At 30.6% G+C, this 17,232-nt stretch overlaps 2 protein-coding genes and 1 long non-coding RNA gene across 3 annotated transcripts; 2 read left to right on the top strand and 1 right to left on the bottom strand.

Annotated features, from left to right (window-relative positions):
- On the bottom strand, window positions 54-1,148 carry LOC104749130 (homeobox-leucine zipper protein ATHB-12-like). Its single transcript, XM_010470706.1, has 2 exons — window positions 693-1,148; window positions 54-546 (listed from the first exon to the last, which is right to left on the bottom strand). Exons 1-2 carry the CDS (start codon window positions 1,047-1,049, stop codon window positions 187-189), a joined length of 717 nt encoding a protein of 238 aa, XP_010469008.1. The 5' UTR covers window positions 1,050-1,148; the 3' UTR covers window positions 54-186.
- On the top strand, window positions 8,392-9,566 carry LOC104749129. The gene is made up of 2 exons (XR_761326.2): window positions 8,392-8,884; window positions 9,382-9,566. It is a non-coding gene; the product is annotated as an uncharacterized LOC104749129 (long non-coding RNA).
- On the top strand, window positions 14,058-14,862 carry LOC104749128 (auxin-responsive protein SAUR32-like). The gene has a single exon (XM_010470705.2). The coding sequence runs from the start codon at window positions 14,265-14,267 to the stop codon at window positions 14,646-14,648; it is 384 nt and encodes a 127-aa protein (XP_010469007.1). The 5' UTR covers window positions 14,058-14,264; the 3' UTR covers window positions 14,649-14,862.

Raw genomic sequence — 17,232 nt, 5'->3', positions numbered from 1 at the left:
AAGCTCATCTCCAGTGATCTAGTTTGTTTACTTTAATGTGAAAGTGTTTTGACTTTACTACTTATATTTTAGCTTTATTGAACATAGCAAAACATAGATCGAAAACAAGATATTTTTTTATTACAGAACATCCTACAAAACTATCCACACTCTTTCTAATCACTTTTCTATTTTCTTATATGCTTTTTATGTCCAAAACTCCCACCAATTGGGGTAATTGCTGCTAGATTGGTCTAAGAGAGAATCAGAATTGAAACCTCCCCAGTTATCAGAAGATGTCAAGCAACTATCATCAGGTTGCTCAACAATGTTCATGAGCTCATGGTGATCAGTCTCTTCCTCGAACCCAAAATACTCTGTTTTGATGTTGTTGTTATCACCATCATCATTACATAGAACAATCCCTTGATTTAACCTCACTTCTGGCTCACACTTTCCATTATGCGACTCTGTGCTGCTGCTTAGAGCCACCCCTTGTTCACCACAACACTCATGATCCCTTTCTTCTTTAGGCTTATTATGTATCTCTTCATTTAGTCTCTGCAACTGCAAAAATAGAGATTAGTTAATATCACCACAACATTCATATATTCTTGTTTATACTTTATAAAAATATATCATGTCAATTTTTTTTGTTTTCATCACTATTTTAAATTATTAAAGATAAAGATGACAATAGAATCATTATGTACCTCAGAGACCAAAGCTTGCTTTTCTTTCTTCATGATATCAAATTGTGAAGCCAAATTGCTGTAATTGGCTCTGAGAATGTTATACTCTTTCTCAAGTTGCTTTGTTTTCCAACGAGCCCTCTTGTTCTGAAACCATATAGCCACTTGTCTTGGTTGCAGCCCTAGCTCTCTAGCTACCTGCACCTTCTTCCTCGGTTCGAGCCTCGTCTCAGACTCAAATATACGCTCAAGTGACTTGATCTGTTCCTCGCTAAACCTCTTCTGGTTATAGCTCTTCTTCATCTTCTTCTTATTCATCATAGTCATGCCACTATTAGTCTCGCTGAAGCAACAATTGAAAAAATCTCCTTCTTCCATGGTTTTTACCAGATCTTGCAAGTTTCTTGATTGCGAATTAGGAGAGAAGGTTTTGGAATTTATTTGTTTCTTTTATTTTTGGAATCTCTGTGTTGCTGATATTGGCCATTTTATATATATGTGGGAGTTACTGTGTGTGCTTTGTAGTGTAGGGCCTCAGATTGTTATTATTTTTGATTTGGAAATTCCATTAATTTTTTTACCAAGACGAAAAAAATTCATTAAGTACCTTACAAATATTGTGGAACAACGGGCGAAAAATATATAGGTCCAAAATTTGTGGCTCGACACGAATTGTCTCATGTCTCTTTCAGTTTAAGTCGTATTTCATTTCGATGTGAACTAATCATCTAACTATTAGTGAAAAAAATTTCCAACTTTTTTCTTTTAAAGATTTAATCTGTTATCATATGTTTTATCATTTGTGGAAGTGATTACTATGTGCATTTGTTTAATAAGTATCGTTCAGGTCGTGTTAAGCAATCTTATTATAACTAGATTCATCTTCTACCGTTTGCTAAAATAAACTAAAAGGGTAGAAAAAGGTATTTAAAATCATTGTACTATGTTTTTAACATGCACCAACAACACATGTGATACCAATGCCTTGTGATACTTTTGTAGTCAAGATAATATTTGATAGATAATCATTACGAAAGAGAGAGAGAAAGTCATATCTATTAAACAATAATTTTATTCGATTGTGTAACGAGATTCCACGTTCACGTATTAGGATGTTCGACGGGTGTTAGAATACATCACGAATCATAATACGATTTAATATTTATTCATTTTCGTTTGAGATTTAATTTGTCGTCACTCGCACGCCATCCTTTGGAGTTTGGAGGTCGGTTACGTGAAACACGTTTAAACGTGACTTTTCATCAGAGTATTATATAAATTTAACCTAATCTTGATTTATCTCGCTTATCCCAAAAGAAGACTAATCATAGTTAATTTCGTGATTGTATGCGGTATAATTAAGTTGACAAAAAGTATTGTTTAACTCTTCAATTTATTTAGATTCACTATCTTTCAGGCTTTATATTCTTAATTATAGGCTTATAGCTGACAGAAAGAAAGAAAACAAAAAGATATATTTTGCACCTCACATATCGTACTGAAGTTTACGCGATGCTCTACACGTTTACTTTCTTTACACGGAAAACAAGAAATGATCACGAGATCATGGCTTTTCAAAGTTTTTTTTGTTTTATATCCTCTTTGTCATGTCCGGTAAAGATTAATGTTTAAAAGTTTTTATATATTTTTAAAAAATAATGATTACTAAATTTAAATCTATCTTTCCTTTAATTAAAAATATATTCCTTCTGTTTTATAAATATCGATGTTTAGAAGTTTTTATATATTTTAAAAAAACAATGATTATTGAATTTAAATATATATTTTTTTTACGAATGAAATATTATTTAATTTTAAACTAATAACAGTTCAAAATTTTAAATATTTTCAATGATTACTTTTTAAAGTTTACAAAACATCAATCTTTGTGGGACAAAAAAATATTCCAAAACATCAATCTTTATAAGACAGTGGAAGTATTATTTAATTTTAAACCAATAATAATTCAAAATTTTAAATATTTTCAATAATTATTTTTTGAAGTTTACAAAACCTCAATATTTGTGGGACAAAAAAATATACCAAAACATCAATGAGACAAAGGAAATACTGTATTTGAGAAGCAAACTCTTTTTTTGGGCAAAGGAAAAGTAAACTCAATTTTGATTAATTCTTAAAAGAAGTAAACTGTCCTTAATATAGTTTTGGTTTCCTTTTACCATGGCCGTTTTTAGTTTTTTTTTTCTTCAAACAATTATGTATCCATTCAGAAGAAGAAAAAAATAGAACCAAATGTTTTGTTCCTATTATTTATTTAAACTTTTCTTGCATTCTTCCTATAAGTACTAACGAGTAACGAGTGTATACGATATTTATACTTATCTCAACCGTGGCATTTGACAAATTGTAGTTTAAGCAACTAGTACTACTAATATTTATGACAAACGCAACTTATATAATAAATGTTTTAATGATTAGTTTAAGGTTACGTTCACCTTGCTTCTCGGAAATTTCTTTTGACTTATTAAACACAAACAACAAATTAAAGTTGGCCATTTGTGAACTCCGGCGGCTTCATCGATCCAACGTCACTTGAGCCATTCATTAAAAAGTGAAAAAAAAAAAAAAAAAAAAAAAAAAAAACTCATACATATTAATGTGCTTCCAGAAAACTTTGATTTTGGAGAGAATGACTAAGGAAAGGACGATTTTTTTGGTATATACAATGTAATGAATTAAGATAATGTAATTTCACACAAGTAGCAATCAAAGTTGTCAAGATCAACCACTGTTCCATTGCCATTTGGCACCATTCAGAAAGCTAAGTTGATAAAGAAAACTTTAAAAAAAATGACGTGGTGGTTACTTTGTGGTTGTCTCTGAATATTGCGTCCGAGAAATGTTATCACGTGTCGAAGTTAGATTAAATGTTAGCCGTTGTTGATAAGATGCGTAAGAGAAGATGTCTTTACCCTTTTTTTTTTTTTTTTTTTTCATTTTTCGAAGAGAGATCTAATTCTGTTTCCAGTTTTTGATTTCCTAATGAATTGGTTATGGTTTTTGTTTTTGTTAAAACCTTAAGAAATTAAATTCGATCGAGTTTAGATACAGCCCGGTTCTTAATCCAGTTACGTTTTTAGTAGTTTATAATTTTAAGAGCAATTTTTTTTTAGTTTGGTAAATTTAAAGAGCAATTTCAATAGTGGGCATTTGGAATATGAAAAAAATATAGCGAAATTTGTTTTTTCTTTATGGATTTTAAACATATAGTTTTCATTCATCGAACCAATCGAACATCAAAAAACGTTTGAATTACACCATATTTGTTTAATTACTTTTTCTCAAAGGCGCCTTGTCATGACTTGTTTGTATTTTGTATATTCTTCCAACCTCTTCGTCTAGCCGCGTGTAAAGCTTATGAAACATCTATCAATTTTTTATTTCTTTTTTTGGATCTCTCCTACAAAATATGAATTTTTTTCGAGATATATAGTGTTTGAAGTAATATACATTTAATGCTTCTGCTGAAAAAAACCCCAAGTGTAGAATGTGATACTAAAACATTGTTGACTAAGCTCGGGGTTATGAAAGAGAAAAATATGAATTTTGATTTCGAGATATATAGTGTTTGAAGTATTATACATTTTATTGCTTCTGCTGAAAAAACCCTAAGTGTCGTCAATAGAATGTGATACTAAAACATTGTTGACTAAGCTCGGTGTTATGAAAGACAGAAAAAGGCGGATCGATTTAAAGCTTACCGATACACATATTATATACATATGCAAATTAATATAATTCACCTTGTTCAAGACAAGGTAGGGTTCATGATAAGATGCCAATCCAATGAGGAAGAGACACTTATTTCACCACCGTCTTTAAAAAAACAAATTATATGTGATGATAGTAACCTTTACAAAGAAATTATAATAAAAGTGAAAGTTTATAAAAAGAACTTTTGATTAATATTTCAGTTTATTGTTGTTGTTATCTACAGACCATATAGAGTATAATTTAAGATTAAATTCTCTATCACGATCTTGCGCTACTTATTTAACGACTTTTGAGTGTCGGAAAGCTTAGGATTCGTCTAGAAGGTTTAAAAGGAAACTGTGTTCGGCTCACGTGCAAGGCATGGTTGTTGAGTAGGTTTAAGATCGTACTTAGCAGAGGTTTCTTATCATGTCGTTGAAAAGGTTTAAAGACTGGCAACTTTTACATTTTAAGGTGACCAAAACATATGATAAAAACATTCAAACATTTTTTAGGCTTGACAAACAACTCACGTCAAAATTGGCATTTTGGCCCGTTGGGATGCGTTCGGTGCGTTTGCCACTTCTTTGTAAATGAAATATTTGAATGTCAGCAACACACTTAGAATCGAGTATGGTTATACAATCTTCTAGGATTCGGACTATTATTGTACTATAAGACCCAAAGGAGAAGCTATTTAAGTTAAAAGCCCATTTAGCTTGTCTGGACCAATTGCAAAACAGCGGTAACTTGAATCATTGGACTAAATGGGCTTTCTTGGTAACAATTTTCATTCATTATTAGGTTTAAGATTACAAGTACTGTTTTGCGCGTACACACCCCACACAAAATAAAAATGATTACAAGTACTGTAATGTAGATATGCTTATTAAAATATTAGTATTAAAAAGAAGACAAGTAAAAGATGAAAAGAGTGATGGAGATGTTTTAGAGGACATGGTAAAAAGAACAGTAAAAAAGTGCTATGACAAGCGTCTTATCAAAAGACCTTTGAATGTTTCTTATAATATAGTATAATATAGTAAAGTACTATTTTTAATTTTTACCAGTATGAAAATTTCCAATCTTTTCATAGTGACCACAAAGACATTAATTTTTTTAAAAATGAATTAGGTGCAATTTAAAAAAAAAATCATTTAAGGAGTTTGGAATCTGAGGCGAGAGAGAGTAATTAATGAGAGAAGAAGGGGAGTGGCAGAGAATACGAACAAAGAGGCGTTAAATGCTATTGTACTCTCTCGCTCTTCCTTCTTTTTTCCCTAATTACAATGCTACCCCTACCCTATTTTACTAGTAATTTCTTTTTGCCTTTTTCTCTTAATTTAAGGAATTGCAGATTTAAAGTGCAGCTGGACTAGAGTTTTATACTGTATTTATTTATATATTTGTATAGTACTGATAAATAATACAGAAGGTAGTATTATAGTACTAAATTTCCGCAGTTCTATATGAATCAAGAGTAAAACTACTTTAACTGTTGTTGTTGATAGTTTGAAATTTCAAAATTATGTCGTAAATAAAGTAAACAAAATAATTATAAAACGTATGCTCTATTGTCTGGAAATTTCATTCACTTTGTGCATATTTATAATGCTATGATGCAAAATTGAGGATTAGATCAAAAACGTAAAAATTTCCTACTTTTTTTTCCTATGTAATGTATATTGGACGAAGTCACAAGCTAAGTCTTATTAGAAAGGGATACTCTTTTTTCACAAATGAGACAGACACGTATATATGTGTAAGGTATAACAGATGATTAGCATACTAGAAGATGTATAATTGTTTGCTTATACGAAATTAAAAAGGAATGTACGCAGGAGCGGGATAACGTGGGGATTTGACGTTTTCCTCTTGGTTTCTCTCTTTCAAGACACAACACAACTCTCGAAGACTGTCAACAACGTTGAAATTGGAGCTGTAAGAATCGTCTTCTCCATTTGTCATTCTCATGCACAGTCTACGTATTTCCCCACGCTTACACTACTAACATACGCATGCATTTCATTTTTTTGTACATATATGTGTAAAAAGACTATAAACATCTCGATTCTACGTTGACAACTTGAAGAACCGGATGAAATCCAACTCATATACCTGTTTTTTTGTGGTTTAGTCACGTGTCTTTCCATCGATAGTCGGGTTGCAGTACGTAGGAGATGTTTGGTTTTCTCTAATAACTTTTTTTGCACTATACAGGAATTTATAGATGATATGTTATATATATTATATGTATGCGAGGTACTTGTTAATAAAATTACTGATATCATTTCTTACATTTTTTTGTCAATAACTCTATATTAATTAAGAGGCTACGGTGAAATAATTTTGCATATAATTATAGACCATGCGAATTTTGAAATTATAGTTTAAAAAATTTTTTTGGTTATATAATGCAATATAATTTTCCCCTGTTTATATATATAACGGGAAGATTTTTCATTAGGTATCTTGGACATTAGGAAACCAACAAAATGTCGCAGCACATGTCGCGGGCACTCTCTAGCGCTACAATCTCTGTTAATTATAAAAAATATTTATAGTAAGTTTTCTGTTTGTATTTGGTGATGTATGAAAAGACAATAAATACGTTAAGACTTTTTCTATAACAAAAATGAATGCATCACGAGGTCCAAAAGAAATGAATTCTTCTAATTATGCTATAACGATCGCTCATGTAATTTAAATCAAAGATTGCTACAGTTTATTTATATGTTACACACATACATTATTTGTAGTCTTTATATCGTAAAACTAAAGTATAGTTAAATCTTATAGATATAGTAATACTTTTCATCAATTATATATAACAACTGGCATGAATTATCGTGTTATTTCTTAAGCAGTAGTATTATTTATATACACACAAATACAGGCAGATACTGGTTGACAAAAGGAAAGACTTTTTGGTCTCGCAAAAAGGATTTCTTCGAAAAGTTCCTTTTTTGTTGTTCCCCGTTTTTAGAGTAACTACCGTTATGGAAGATATAGTTTAAATTTTAAGTAGATTTTGCTGACACTAGTTAATTTATTTATGTCTAATTAACTGCTAGTCTTAATAAATGTGGAAATTTACCAATATATATGAAATGTAACTCGCGTACTTTTTCGCCTATATGATATATATACTCAGTAAGTCAGTATGTGTGCAACTAAAAAGGATAAATGTGCTAGAAAATAATCAAGAGAATTTAAATAATGTTTTTTTAATAATCTTATGGAGTAATAAAAGTTGAATGAAACAGGAGAGTGAAAAGGAAACGATGGCAAAATTAATTTCGGAAGTAGAAAGAAAATGGAAAAATATTAAGTTGAGAGACAATAAATGAAGAATGGTGATATTGGGCAGATCAATAACACAACCACTCCTCTGACTAACTTTTATAGACAAACCCCTTTTTCTCCTTTTGATTCCCTTTTCCATTTCTTTTCATCTACTACTATTATCTTTGTATACTAGCTAATATTACTATTCCATTTTTTTTATCTTTATGATTTGATCGTTTTTCTATACCCTTCTTTGTTTCCTTTTCACGCTCACTGATTATCATCTTCCTTGTTTTTCCCCCCTTTGATTTGGTCAAATCGTCGTCACGAAAGCTTAAGTAAAAGAGAAAATGAATTCTTCTACATCATTCATTATATTATGGGTATGATATAAAAAGATTCGTTTGACAAAAAAAAAAAGATATAAAAAGATTCAAGGACAATGAGGGACATGGACTACGTTATTGATTTTGCTTTAACAAGTAAAAAACCATGGTAAAATGAGAAATCCATTAACATGTCTCAAAAAGTAAATCCAAATGTTTACGTTGAAATCTTGAAACTTGAAATATTTTTTACACAGTTTGACCAAAACATAAATACAAAATATACAAACAAGTAAATAGGTGTAGGACCTAGCCACCCAGAACCCATGTTTATTTTGTCTTGTATAGCTTTGGCTCTCTCTCCACTACTTACTCTCTCTCTCTCTCTCTTGAGTCCACTTCTTATTTACTTATCCCTCTCATCATTCTCTTCATCAACACATTCACTCATCTCTCTCTCTCTTTCTCTTCCTTGATCTCAGCCGGATCTGATGGGGGACGAACACAGGAGAGATAGAAAAAATATATAAGAAATTTCTAGAAAAAAAAACCCTAATTGAAAAAAGGATAGAGGGATTTCTCTTTTGAGGGGACTGTTGTCTGGCTCGAGGACTCTTGTTCTAATACAATCTCATTATTTGGATAGTTTCAGATCTGATGATTGATTAGGGCTTTGGTGTCGTCGGACCAGGCTTCATTCCCCCCAATTATTACTCCCTCTCAATCCGAACCAACTAAGAAGTTTCGTCCCTTTCTTCAGCTGCGTATCTAGGGTTTCCATTTTTTTCTTAATCCAATCTATATTTAGTTCAATGTGAAAAAAGTTTTGATGTTGGTTCAAAACTTTTTTCGTATTATACGTCTTCTAGATCTTCTGAGTTTCAGGTGTGTTTGATTCTTTTTTTTTGTTTGTTACAGATTGGTGTAATGATGAAGGAATCTGACTCATGTGATAAACTGAAAAAGTCTTTCATCATTACTAACTTTTTCTCGTTTTTTTTCCTCTGCCTATGATTTTGTAATGATTTGTTTTGTTTTGTTTTTTTAATGATGTCAGGAACGAGTTAGCATTCAGAGAGTAGATCTATTCATGGTTGTTATTAATGATGAGGGTTATTTTAGTTTCAGATCCGCCCATTTCTCTAAAACTAAACCAGATCTACTAGATCTGAAAGCTAGATCTGAATCTTTCAAACTAGTACTATACTATATATTTATGTTTCTTGTGGGTACACAACTCATAGACTAGGTTCCGTCATTCCATTAACCATATCTAGCTACTTCAAATTTTGATAATTAAAATTTCTAGATTCCCACATTTCCTTCTTTTCTTTCAGGGTGATTGTTTTGTTCTATTCACACTAACACTTTGCCTTCAGCAGTTTCTTCAAGCATGGATGGACGATCAAGAAACTTAATCGGATATTTTCACATTTTCCAATATTGTAATATGTAATAATGTTGTTCTGATCTATTCGTTTGATTGACTTATCGTATACCACAGTCACTTATGTATTTTTTTTGAACGTAAGACGAATTTTAATACATCACCCAGTATCAGGAACTCCACTTTTAGTTTAGCAAAAAAATATACCGTAAATAGTAGTAAATCGTGCTATTATAAGTTACAACTTTTAAAAACTTTGTATGCTATCAATCGAAGTCAACTACATTGGAGGTATGAACCAAGTACCGTCAAACCCAAGAATCAACAATTTATGTTAAGAAATGACAAGATCAAGTTATATAAAAATGACAAAAAATTACTGATTTGTTGCACGCTTGGTTTAATGTAGTGTGCAAGTGAAAGTGAAACTCTTTGATTTTCATTACCTCTGTGACAAAAATAAAATTTTTACAAAGTGAACGGATATAAAAGTGTGGTGGAACGATGGAATGTTTTTCTTTTAGACATTCGCTGGATCAGAACAGAAAGAAACAGATAATTAAATAAAATGGATGAATATTAAAAATTAACACCAGTCTGTGATAGAGTTTAACCTTTAAGTTCAAAAAAAAAAAAAAAATTGCCTTTTGAATTCCAAAAGATATCTTTTCACTAGTGACTGATTACACAAATTACCATGACTTTTACATTTTGTCTTTTTTGACTTTGTATTCTTTTAACAAGTTACTATGTGGCTTTATTAACGAAGACTTTGACCTCTCTTTTTTTTTCTCCGTCTAACCACGGTTTCAGTGTCTATCTTTATAGCTACCTCTAGGATTTGATGTCTAATCTAAATCTTTGTTCCATTTCGTAATTACGTTTCTTTCTTCTATTGTACGCATCATTATGCCAAAAAAAAATAAATTGAATTATTTTGGAAGACAAAAATCCTCAATAAGCCAATATACACACCCATGCTCTACTAACTTTACCGAAAATATTTTCTTATAAATTTTGGTTCTGAATAAAAAGTACAGTGTGTATCTTGCTATGTCCCATACTTTAAAAAAACAAAATCTTAAAGAGACAGACTCACAGAAGTAATAAAGAAACTACAATGTCAACAATACCTTATATTACGAACATCGGAACTTTAAAGTAAAGGCAAAGGCCCAGTTTGATCCATCCAGTGGGCCTAATTAATTTTTTTCCCACAATTCCACATCGCCCATTGGCCTTTCAGCTTTGGGTTGAGTTCCTCCATTTTTTTGGTGAAAAAAATTCGTTGTCTCAAGTCTCAACTAATCCACAAAAATTCTACCAAAAAAAAAAAAATTTTAAAAATTCTACCAAAAAAAAACTAATCCACAAAAAATCAAGTTGCTAATCTACTAGCATAATAATCTGCAACTTATGTTAGGCATAAATATTTTGTGTTTTGAATTGTCCTATACAAATTCACAAAGATGTTTCACATAATGAAAATAGGGAGAACAGCGAAAATATACCCCAACAATTTCTCGTTAGCTTTCATACCCCAACTTTGATATCCTGCAAATTACAGCCCCAACTCAAAATTAATTCAAATATCCTATCTAAAGTCCATCAAATTTTTCTGTTTTGACATCCGTCCAAACGGTGTTAAGCGAAAGATTAACAGTTGATTAGTCAGCTTTGACGTAGCACTTCGGCTTGACAAAACGACGTCGTTTTCCACATTTCTTTCAACTCTCACTTCCTCAAATCGATTTGGGGAAGAAATCGATATTAAATCCCCCAATTGAGGAAGTACAAATATTTGAGGAAGAAACAGTTTTGATAAAATTTAATATTTGAAGAAGTGAGAGTTGAAAGAAATGTGGGAAACGATGTCGTTTTGTCAAGCTGAAGTGCCACGTCAAAGCTGACTAATCATCTTTTAATCTTTCGCTTAACACCGTTTGGACAGATGTCGAAACAGAAAAATTTGATGGAGTTTATGTAGGATATTTAAATTAATTTTGAGTTGGGGCTGTAATTTGCAGGGTATCAAGGGCATGAAAAGCTAAAGAGAAATTGTTGGGGTATATTTTCGCCGTTTTACCGAATGAAAATATGTATTTTGTATCCAACTCCAGATTTTGTAATTTATTGATACTATCACTCTTACAAGTAGTTAGGTTAGTTCGAGTCCTTTTTTGTTAGAATATAAATTAAACAATGATATGATCTATTTCCAGTCTTGTGTCTTCTTTTATAGTCATTATAACCAGCTAATCATACTTCGATGAAAAAATGCTTTTTGATCATTCTATATCTACTCTTTGTCATTCCGAAAAATAGTTATTTATAGTTTATCTTTCCTTAATGTATTTGCTTATATATTTTATACTCACTATCTGATTAAAGTTAAATGTAGCACTCAATGGTGAACCAAACTATTAACCATGAAAATGAATCAACATAAACGTAAAACATTTGTATATGCGAAAATACTCTGTCCAAGCAATTTCAATTGTCATTTTCTTTTAGGCCAACTCTTTCACTTAATTCTCTGGAAATATTTAGGCAGGAAAATAAGATTTAACCAAATAAGAAAGGATTATTCGTCTCGAGCTCGTATGAAGAAGTCGATGACTAATGAGATATATTATTAAGGGTTTGTTAGCAAATTAATATATTTTGGAAAGTTAATTGGAAAACTAATACATTCACTATTTAAAATTAGAAAAGTAGGGTGTTGTATAAGAGTTTGTGAGATAGAGAGAAATGGTGGGGCATAGATTTTGTGAGAAAATTAAAAAAATGGGTATGTGTAGGTGAGAAAATAATTGTTAATATAATCTATTTTTAGAAAATTTCTTAGATACAAAAAAATATTTTTTTTCTTTACAATATGATATGAATTTTATTTAATAATTTTTAAATATATTATATAAATTTTTTGCATCTGTATACCTTAGTATGTGTACAGATGTCTATACACATTATTATGTGTATAGATGTTTGTACACATTATTAACTTTACATATGTAATTTATATAAAAACATTGCAGTACAAGCATATGTACAAACATTTGAAACCCTAAGAATTAAACATTTTTCATTTGTACACTTGATAATGTGTACAAATGTTTGTACACTTACTTAGGTGTACAAATCTAAAATCTGTAAAAAATATTTAATATTATTAAATAAATCATCAAGCAAAATGAATATCCAATTATAAAGAAAAAAACATAGAATTTTTTCTTTCTATAAAAATTTAGAATTTTTTTTAATTAGTCAGCATTTTTATTTTTAGATTATATGGAGCATATAATAAAGAAGAAAAAAATTAAAAAGAAAATAAAAATAAAAGACTCAATGATATGTGTTGTAAATATTAAATGTTGATGAGAGTTGGAAAGTCTTGTGAACAATAGAAAACAGTAAAAATTGTGGCATTTGCTAATTATAAATAGTAATTATACTACTTTTACAATTATATTTTGAAAAATGTCTATTTTACCATATATCTCTATTATTAAATGAATTCCATACTTGGGCATGTCCTGAAGTTGTTTCTTCTTGTTCATTGCATCGTACCCAACTTTGGATTTTATATGTATTCAATAGGCCTAGTCTAGTATTCAACACTTTTGCTTGTATTTGAATTTGACATACCATTATATATATAATATTCATATATTTATATGTAAATCAACGTTGACATTTATATAGTATAATACTGTAGCATTTTTTTTGATATAGTCTAAAAGATTTCAAAGTCGATTCCGTGTAAAAAACTAAATATAATATAAACTTTTACTACGTTTTATGAAAATTATGTTTTTTGTTCTTATGTTCCGTACATATTTATTGTTTAGTTTTTCTGTCTTTAATACTATACAGTACTAATTCTTCACCAAAAAATGTTGTTCTGTATTTATGTAGTGTATTAGCAATATACATCCCCATGGAAAAAAGCTTAATTTTCAAATGGTGTAGGACTCCGTAACGCAAGATCAACTGAATATGTATTTGAACTCATGAACTGTTGGTGCCAGTGCCACGACCCTTAGTGTACACATGTTGTTTCTGCAAGTCTTCAACATTCAATTGGTTTTACTTGTTTCTTCTTCTTTTTTTTGGTCAACTCGATGTATTAGAAAGAGGCCTAAGGACTCAACAAGCCACACTGTCAACAAGTAAGCGAATTATTGTTTGTCCTAGGAAATGTACTGTGTCGTACGTGCTATCTCATAACTAGGGGCCTTCATGTATGATGTACCATACAGAGTTCTTCAGAATCACTGAATTCTTTTATCAAGACCAAGTCGTTGTGTTATATAAGCTTTGCATATTCAAAATGTAAAACTGACCCATACCGCAGTCCAAAAAAACAACAAACTTATTAGTTTTAAATTATATCTATATCTATAAACTGACCCATACTAATGGAGAAAATCTAATTTATAATGACATTACTAGTTTTGTGAATAATTTTATTAGTATTTTACTAGTATTAATTAATAAATTCAATATTTTCTTTTGGTCAACTTAATGAATTGATCTACCAAAAATGAATACTGAAGTTCTCTATAAAGATTCTGTAACCAAAATATGTGGCAAGGAAGGTATGTATTTTAATATTCCGATTTCTCTTTACCAAAAAAAAAACAAAATCTCTTTTGACCTTTTTTATTTCAGTTAGCATCGCTCATTAAATCTAAATTTTGTCATCTCCGTTATGAGAAAAAAAAAATAAAAAATGAAAAACTTTATAAGGCTTCTTAAATTCTCTCCACCTCCACTAGTAGACCCTTGGCCTTTCTCCTCTGTTTCCTAAACCAAATCTTCTCGGAACTTTTTTTTTACATTTTTTTCTTTTCGCTTTTGCTCCTCTTCTAAGTTATGGGTTCCGGAGAAAAAACCCTCAAAAGCTTCCATTCAAATCGTTCAAATAACGTGAGAAGCAACAGCAAACAAGGGATCAAAGATGTTCCAAAAGGTTGTTTAGCAATCAAAGTGGGATCAAAAGAAGAGGAGAAACAAAGATTTGTTGTTCCTGTTTTTTATTTTAACCATCCATTGTTCATGCAACTCTTAAGGGAAGCAGAGGAAGAGTATGGATTCGAGCAGAAAGGTACCATCACAATCCCTTGCCATGTGGATGTTTTTCGATATGTTCAAGACATGATCGACAGAGAGAGATCGGTTGATTATCATAGTAATCATCATGATGATCATCGTCATCATCATAGCCACAATCATCTTGTTGGGTGTTTTAGAGCTTGATGATGATATGATATATATGAGCCTGATCATGACTCAACCACCAAGCAAAATGGATATTAAACAAAAATTGTCTTTATATTTTCTAGCCTTTTTATCTTTGGTTTATTTAGTTTTTTTTTTAATGGGTTTGATCTTGTGGAGTTGTGGAGCCAAACACGGCCTAACCCACAAGATTAGGAGTAGAAGTTTAAGTGGTGTGTGTAAAAAAATAAATATAAATAAACGTGAAGTTATGTTAATTGTTCGATTTATAAGTTTTCTAGTGTTATATGTTTATCCGATTGAGGATGATCACGATGGTGATGATGATTCTAGCGAGAGATGACGAACAAGTTTTGGCAATTTGCGTTTGATATTTTCTAATGAGACGTACGTATAAATTTGAAAGGTGTCAATGGGATTGTCACTATTAAATTAATTTTGTATCTGTTAGGAAAAAAAAGAAAAGAAAGAAAAAAAGAGAAACAGAAGAAGAAGAGATTCTCAGTTGATTTCAAATTAACTATGTTACTTTTTGGCAACAAAAGTGACAATAATGCTCCTTAATTTATCTTTCTGCTGTAACGGCCAGTTGCTAACTCGCATTAATTTGTATTGACACGAAAACAAATATATATATATATATATATATATATATATGTCCATGAAGAGTTACAGAAATACAGATAAAACAAAACATGTCCGTAGAGAGTTATAGAATACAGGGTTGAAAATTAAAAAGATGAGAAAAAGAATATGGAAGAAAAGAACAAAGTCGGCAAAAGTGGGTACTTCTCTCTTTTAATCGGAGTCTTGCTTTACTCTCTCGTGCGTTAATGCCAAAGATTTTATATCCTTTTTCAATACTTACCATCTAACCAACCACTAGGCACGAAAACTAAAGAAAGTCCAAGAAGATGCTAGTATTATATTTCTTTATTGCATATTGGCACCCAACGTTACTAGTAATTTCTATTGTTTGACTTTGTGTATCGCTTCTAGCCGGCAGAATGACAAAAAAATATAATACTAGGATCATTACACGGTTAAATAGCTGATATTGATTTTTATGTGGAACTGAGCATCTCTGTAATTAAGATCCATAAAGAAAATACTACAGTCTTATTCTGTGTACCCAAAGTAGTAAGAACAAAAAACAAGTAAACCATATATTTGCCAGAAGTTGTTTGAACTTTTGGAGATTCCCCCAAATTTCCATAAGCAAACGAGTACAAATACGAATCCACTCAATCTAAAAATGATCATCAGTCATGACTTGTAACAAGTGGCCAGGATTTAATTGTCGGTCGAGTGTGTCACCATTAGTGGGAACCCATTTACTAATTTGTTAAATAATGGTACTTTTCAATCTTATAAAAAAATACGTATATCGATTACAATAATTGATGTATCCCTCTAAAAATACTAATACGCCTTTTCTTATTCCTATTTGAATTTTTAGTTCATACCTTCGACTTCGTAGACAGGAAATCATATAAAGGCACAAAATTTAGTAATAATTATAAATAAAAACCGATATATCTTGTTTTGTCAAAAATTTGGTTGCTCACTTTGCGTGTGTAATAAGAAGGAATTGCGCTCACTTTCAATTGAAACGTCGTCGTAATTGATATTTTAGCAAAATGGGCCTGGACTAATACACCTGGTACAGTAAATACCAAGCCAGAAGTAACAAAGCTTACAGGTCAGCCCAAATAGTTTTGATATTTCCAACATTAAGGCCCAATTACAACAAAAACACTTGAGGAAAATCGTAAAGAAAAATTAATGCCCCAAAATTTCCTTAAATCTTCATGTAAACTGTAACGTCTGATATTTACAACGTGACGAATATCAAAATAAATCGAATCTAATTCCATAAAGCTAAAGTGGAAAATGAAAGGTCAAAACGAGCCTTTTACTAATATCATCGTCACATGATGAAAAAAAAAAAGTGATAATTAGAATCCTCCATTTTTCTTCAAAAGTAAGATTCCGCACCTTGAAAGAGATTATTCAACAAAATGAACGAATAATGTAGTATATGGTTTAAATGCTATAGTTATAAATTAATGAGTGTGATTAGCTTTGATTGGTAGGTTAATATAGCTATGATTAGCCCCTTGGTGCATCTTAATCCATGTTTGTTGGGGTGATTAACTGGTAATTAATCAATTTCTAATGATGAAAAGAGCAAACTATTCAACATCAAAACTAAGCAAAGCATTTTTACCAACTAAAGATATGACTTTCAATTCCTAGCAGAAATATTCCCTAGTGAATAGAATAGTCAGTCTAATAAATAGAGTAAAATTAGAAAGTTTGAAACACAAAAGAATGTTATGGAATTGGAAATTACTTATTCCAAAAGTTAATTTTGTCGACGAACCCATGTGATTATTGTTGCAAAGGAAAATGTAATTGCTTTTAGTCATAGATTGATAATTAAGATTCAAACATTAAAAAAATTCTAAGACCAATCAAATTCAAAACTATATTCTTCTATTTATAAAATATAGAATCATTATGATATAAAAGTGTACGACAGACATAGAGAACTTTTGTTTATCTGTAATGATTTCACATAACTACTGTAATTATCACA

The sequence above is a fragment of the Camelina sativa genome, chromosome 16 (assembly GCF_000633955.1).
Source record: "Camelina sativa cultivar DH55 chromosome 16, Cs, whole genome shotgun sequence".
Lineage (NCBI taxonomy): Eukaryota > Viridiplantae > Streptophyta > Magnoliopsida > Brassicales > Brassicaceae > Camelina > Camelina sativa.
The sequence above is the reverse complement of the archived record's forward strand: the minus strand, read 5'-3'. Positions and strand labels throughout refer to the sequence as shown.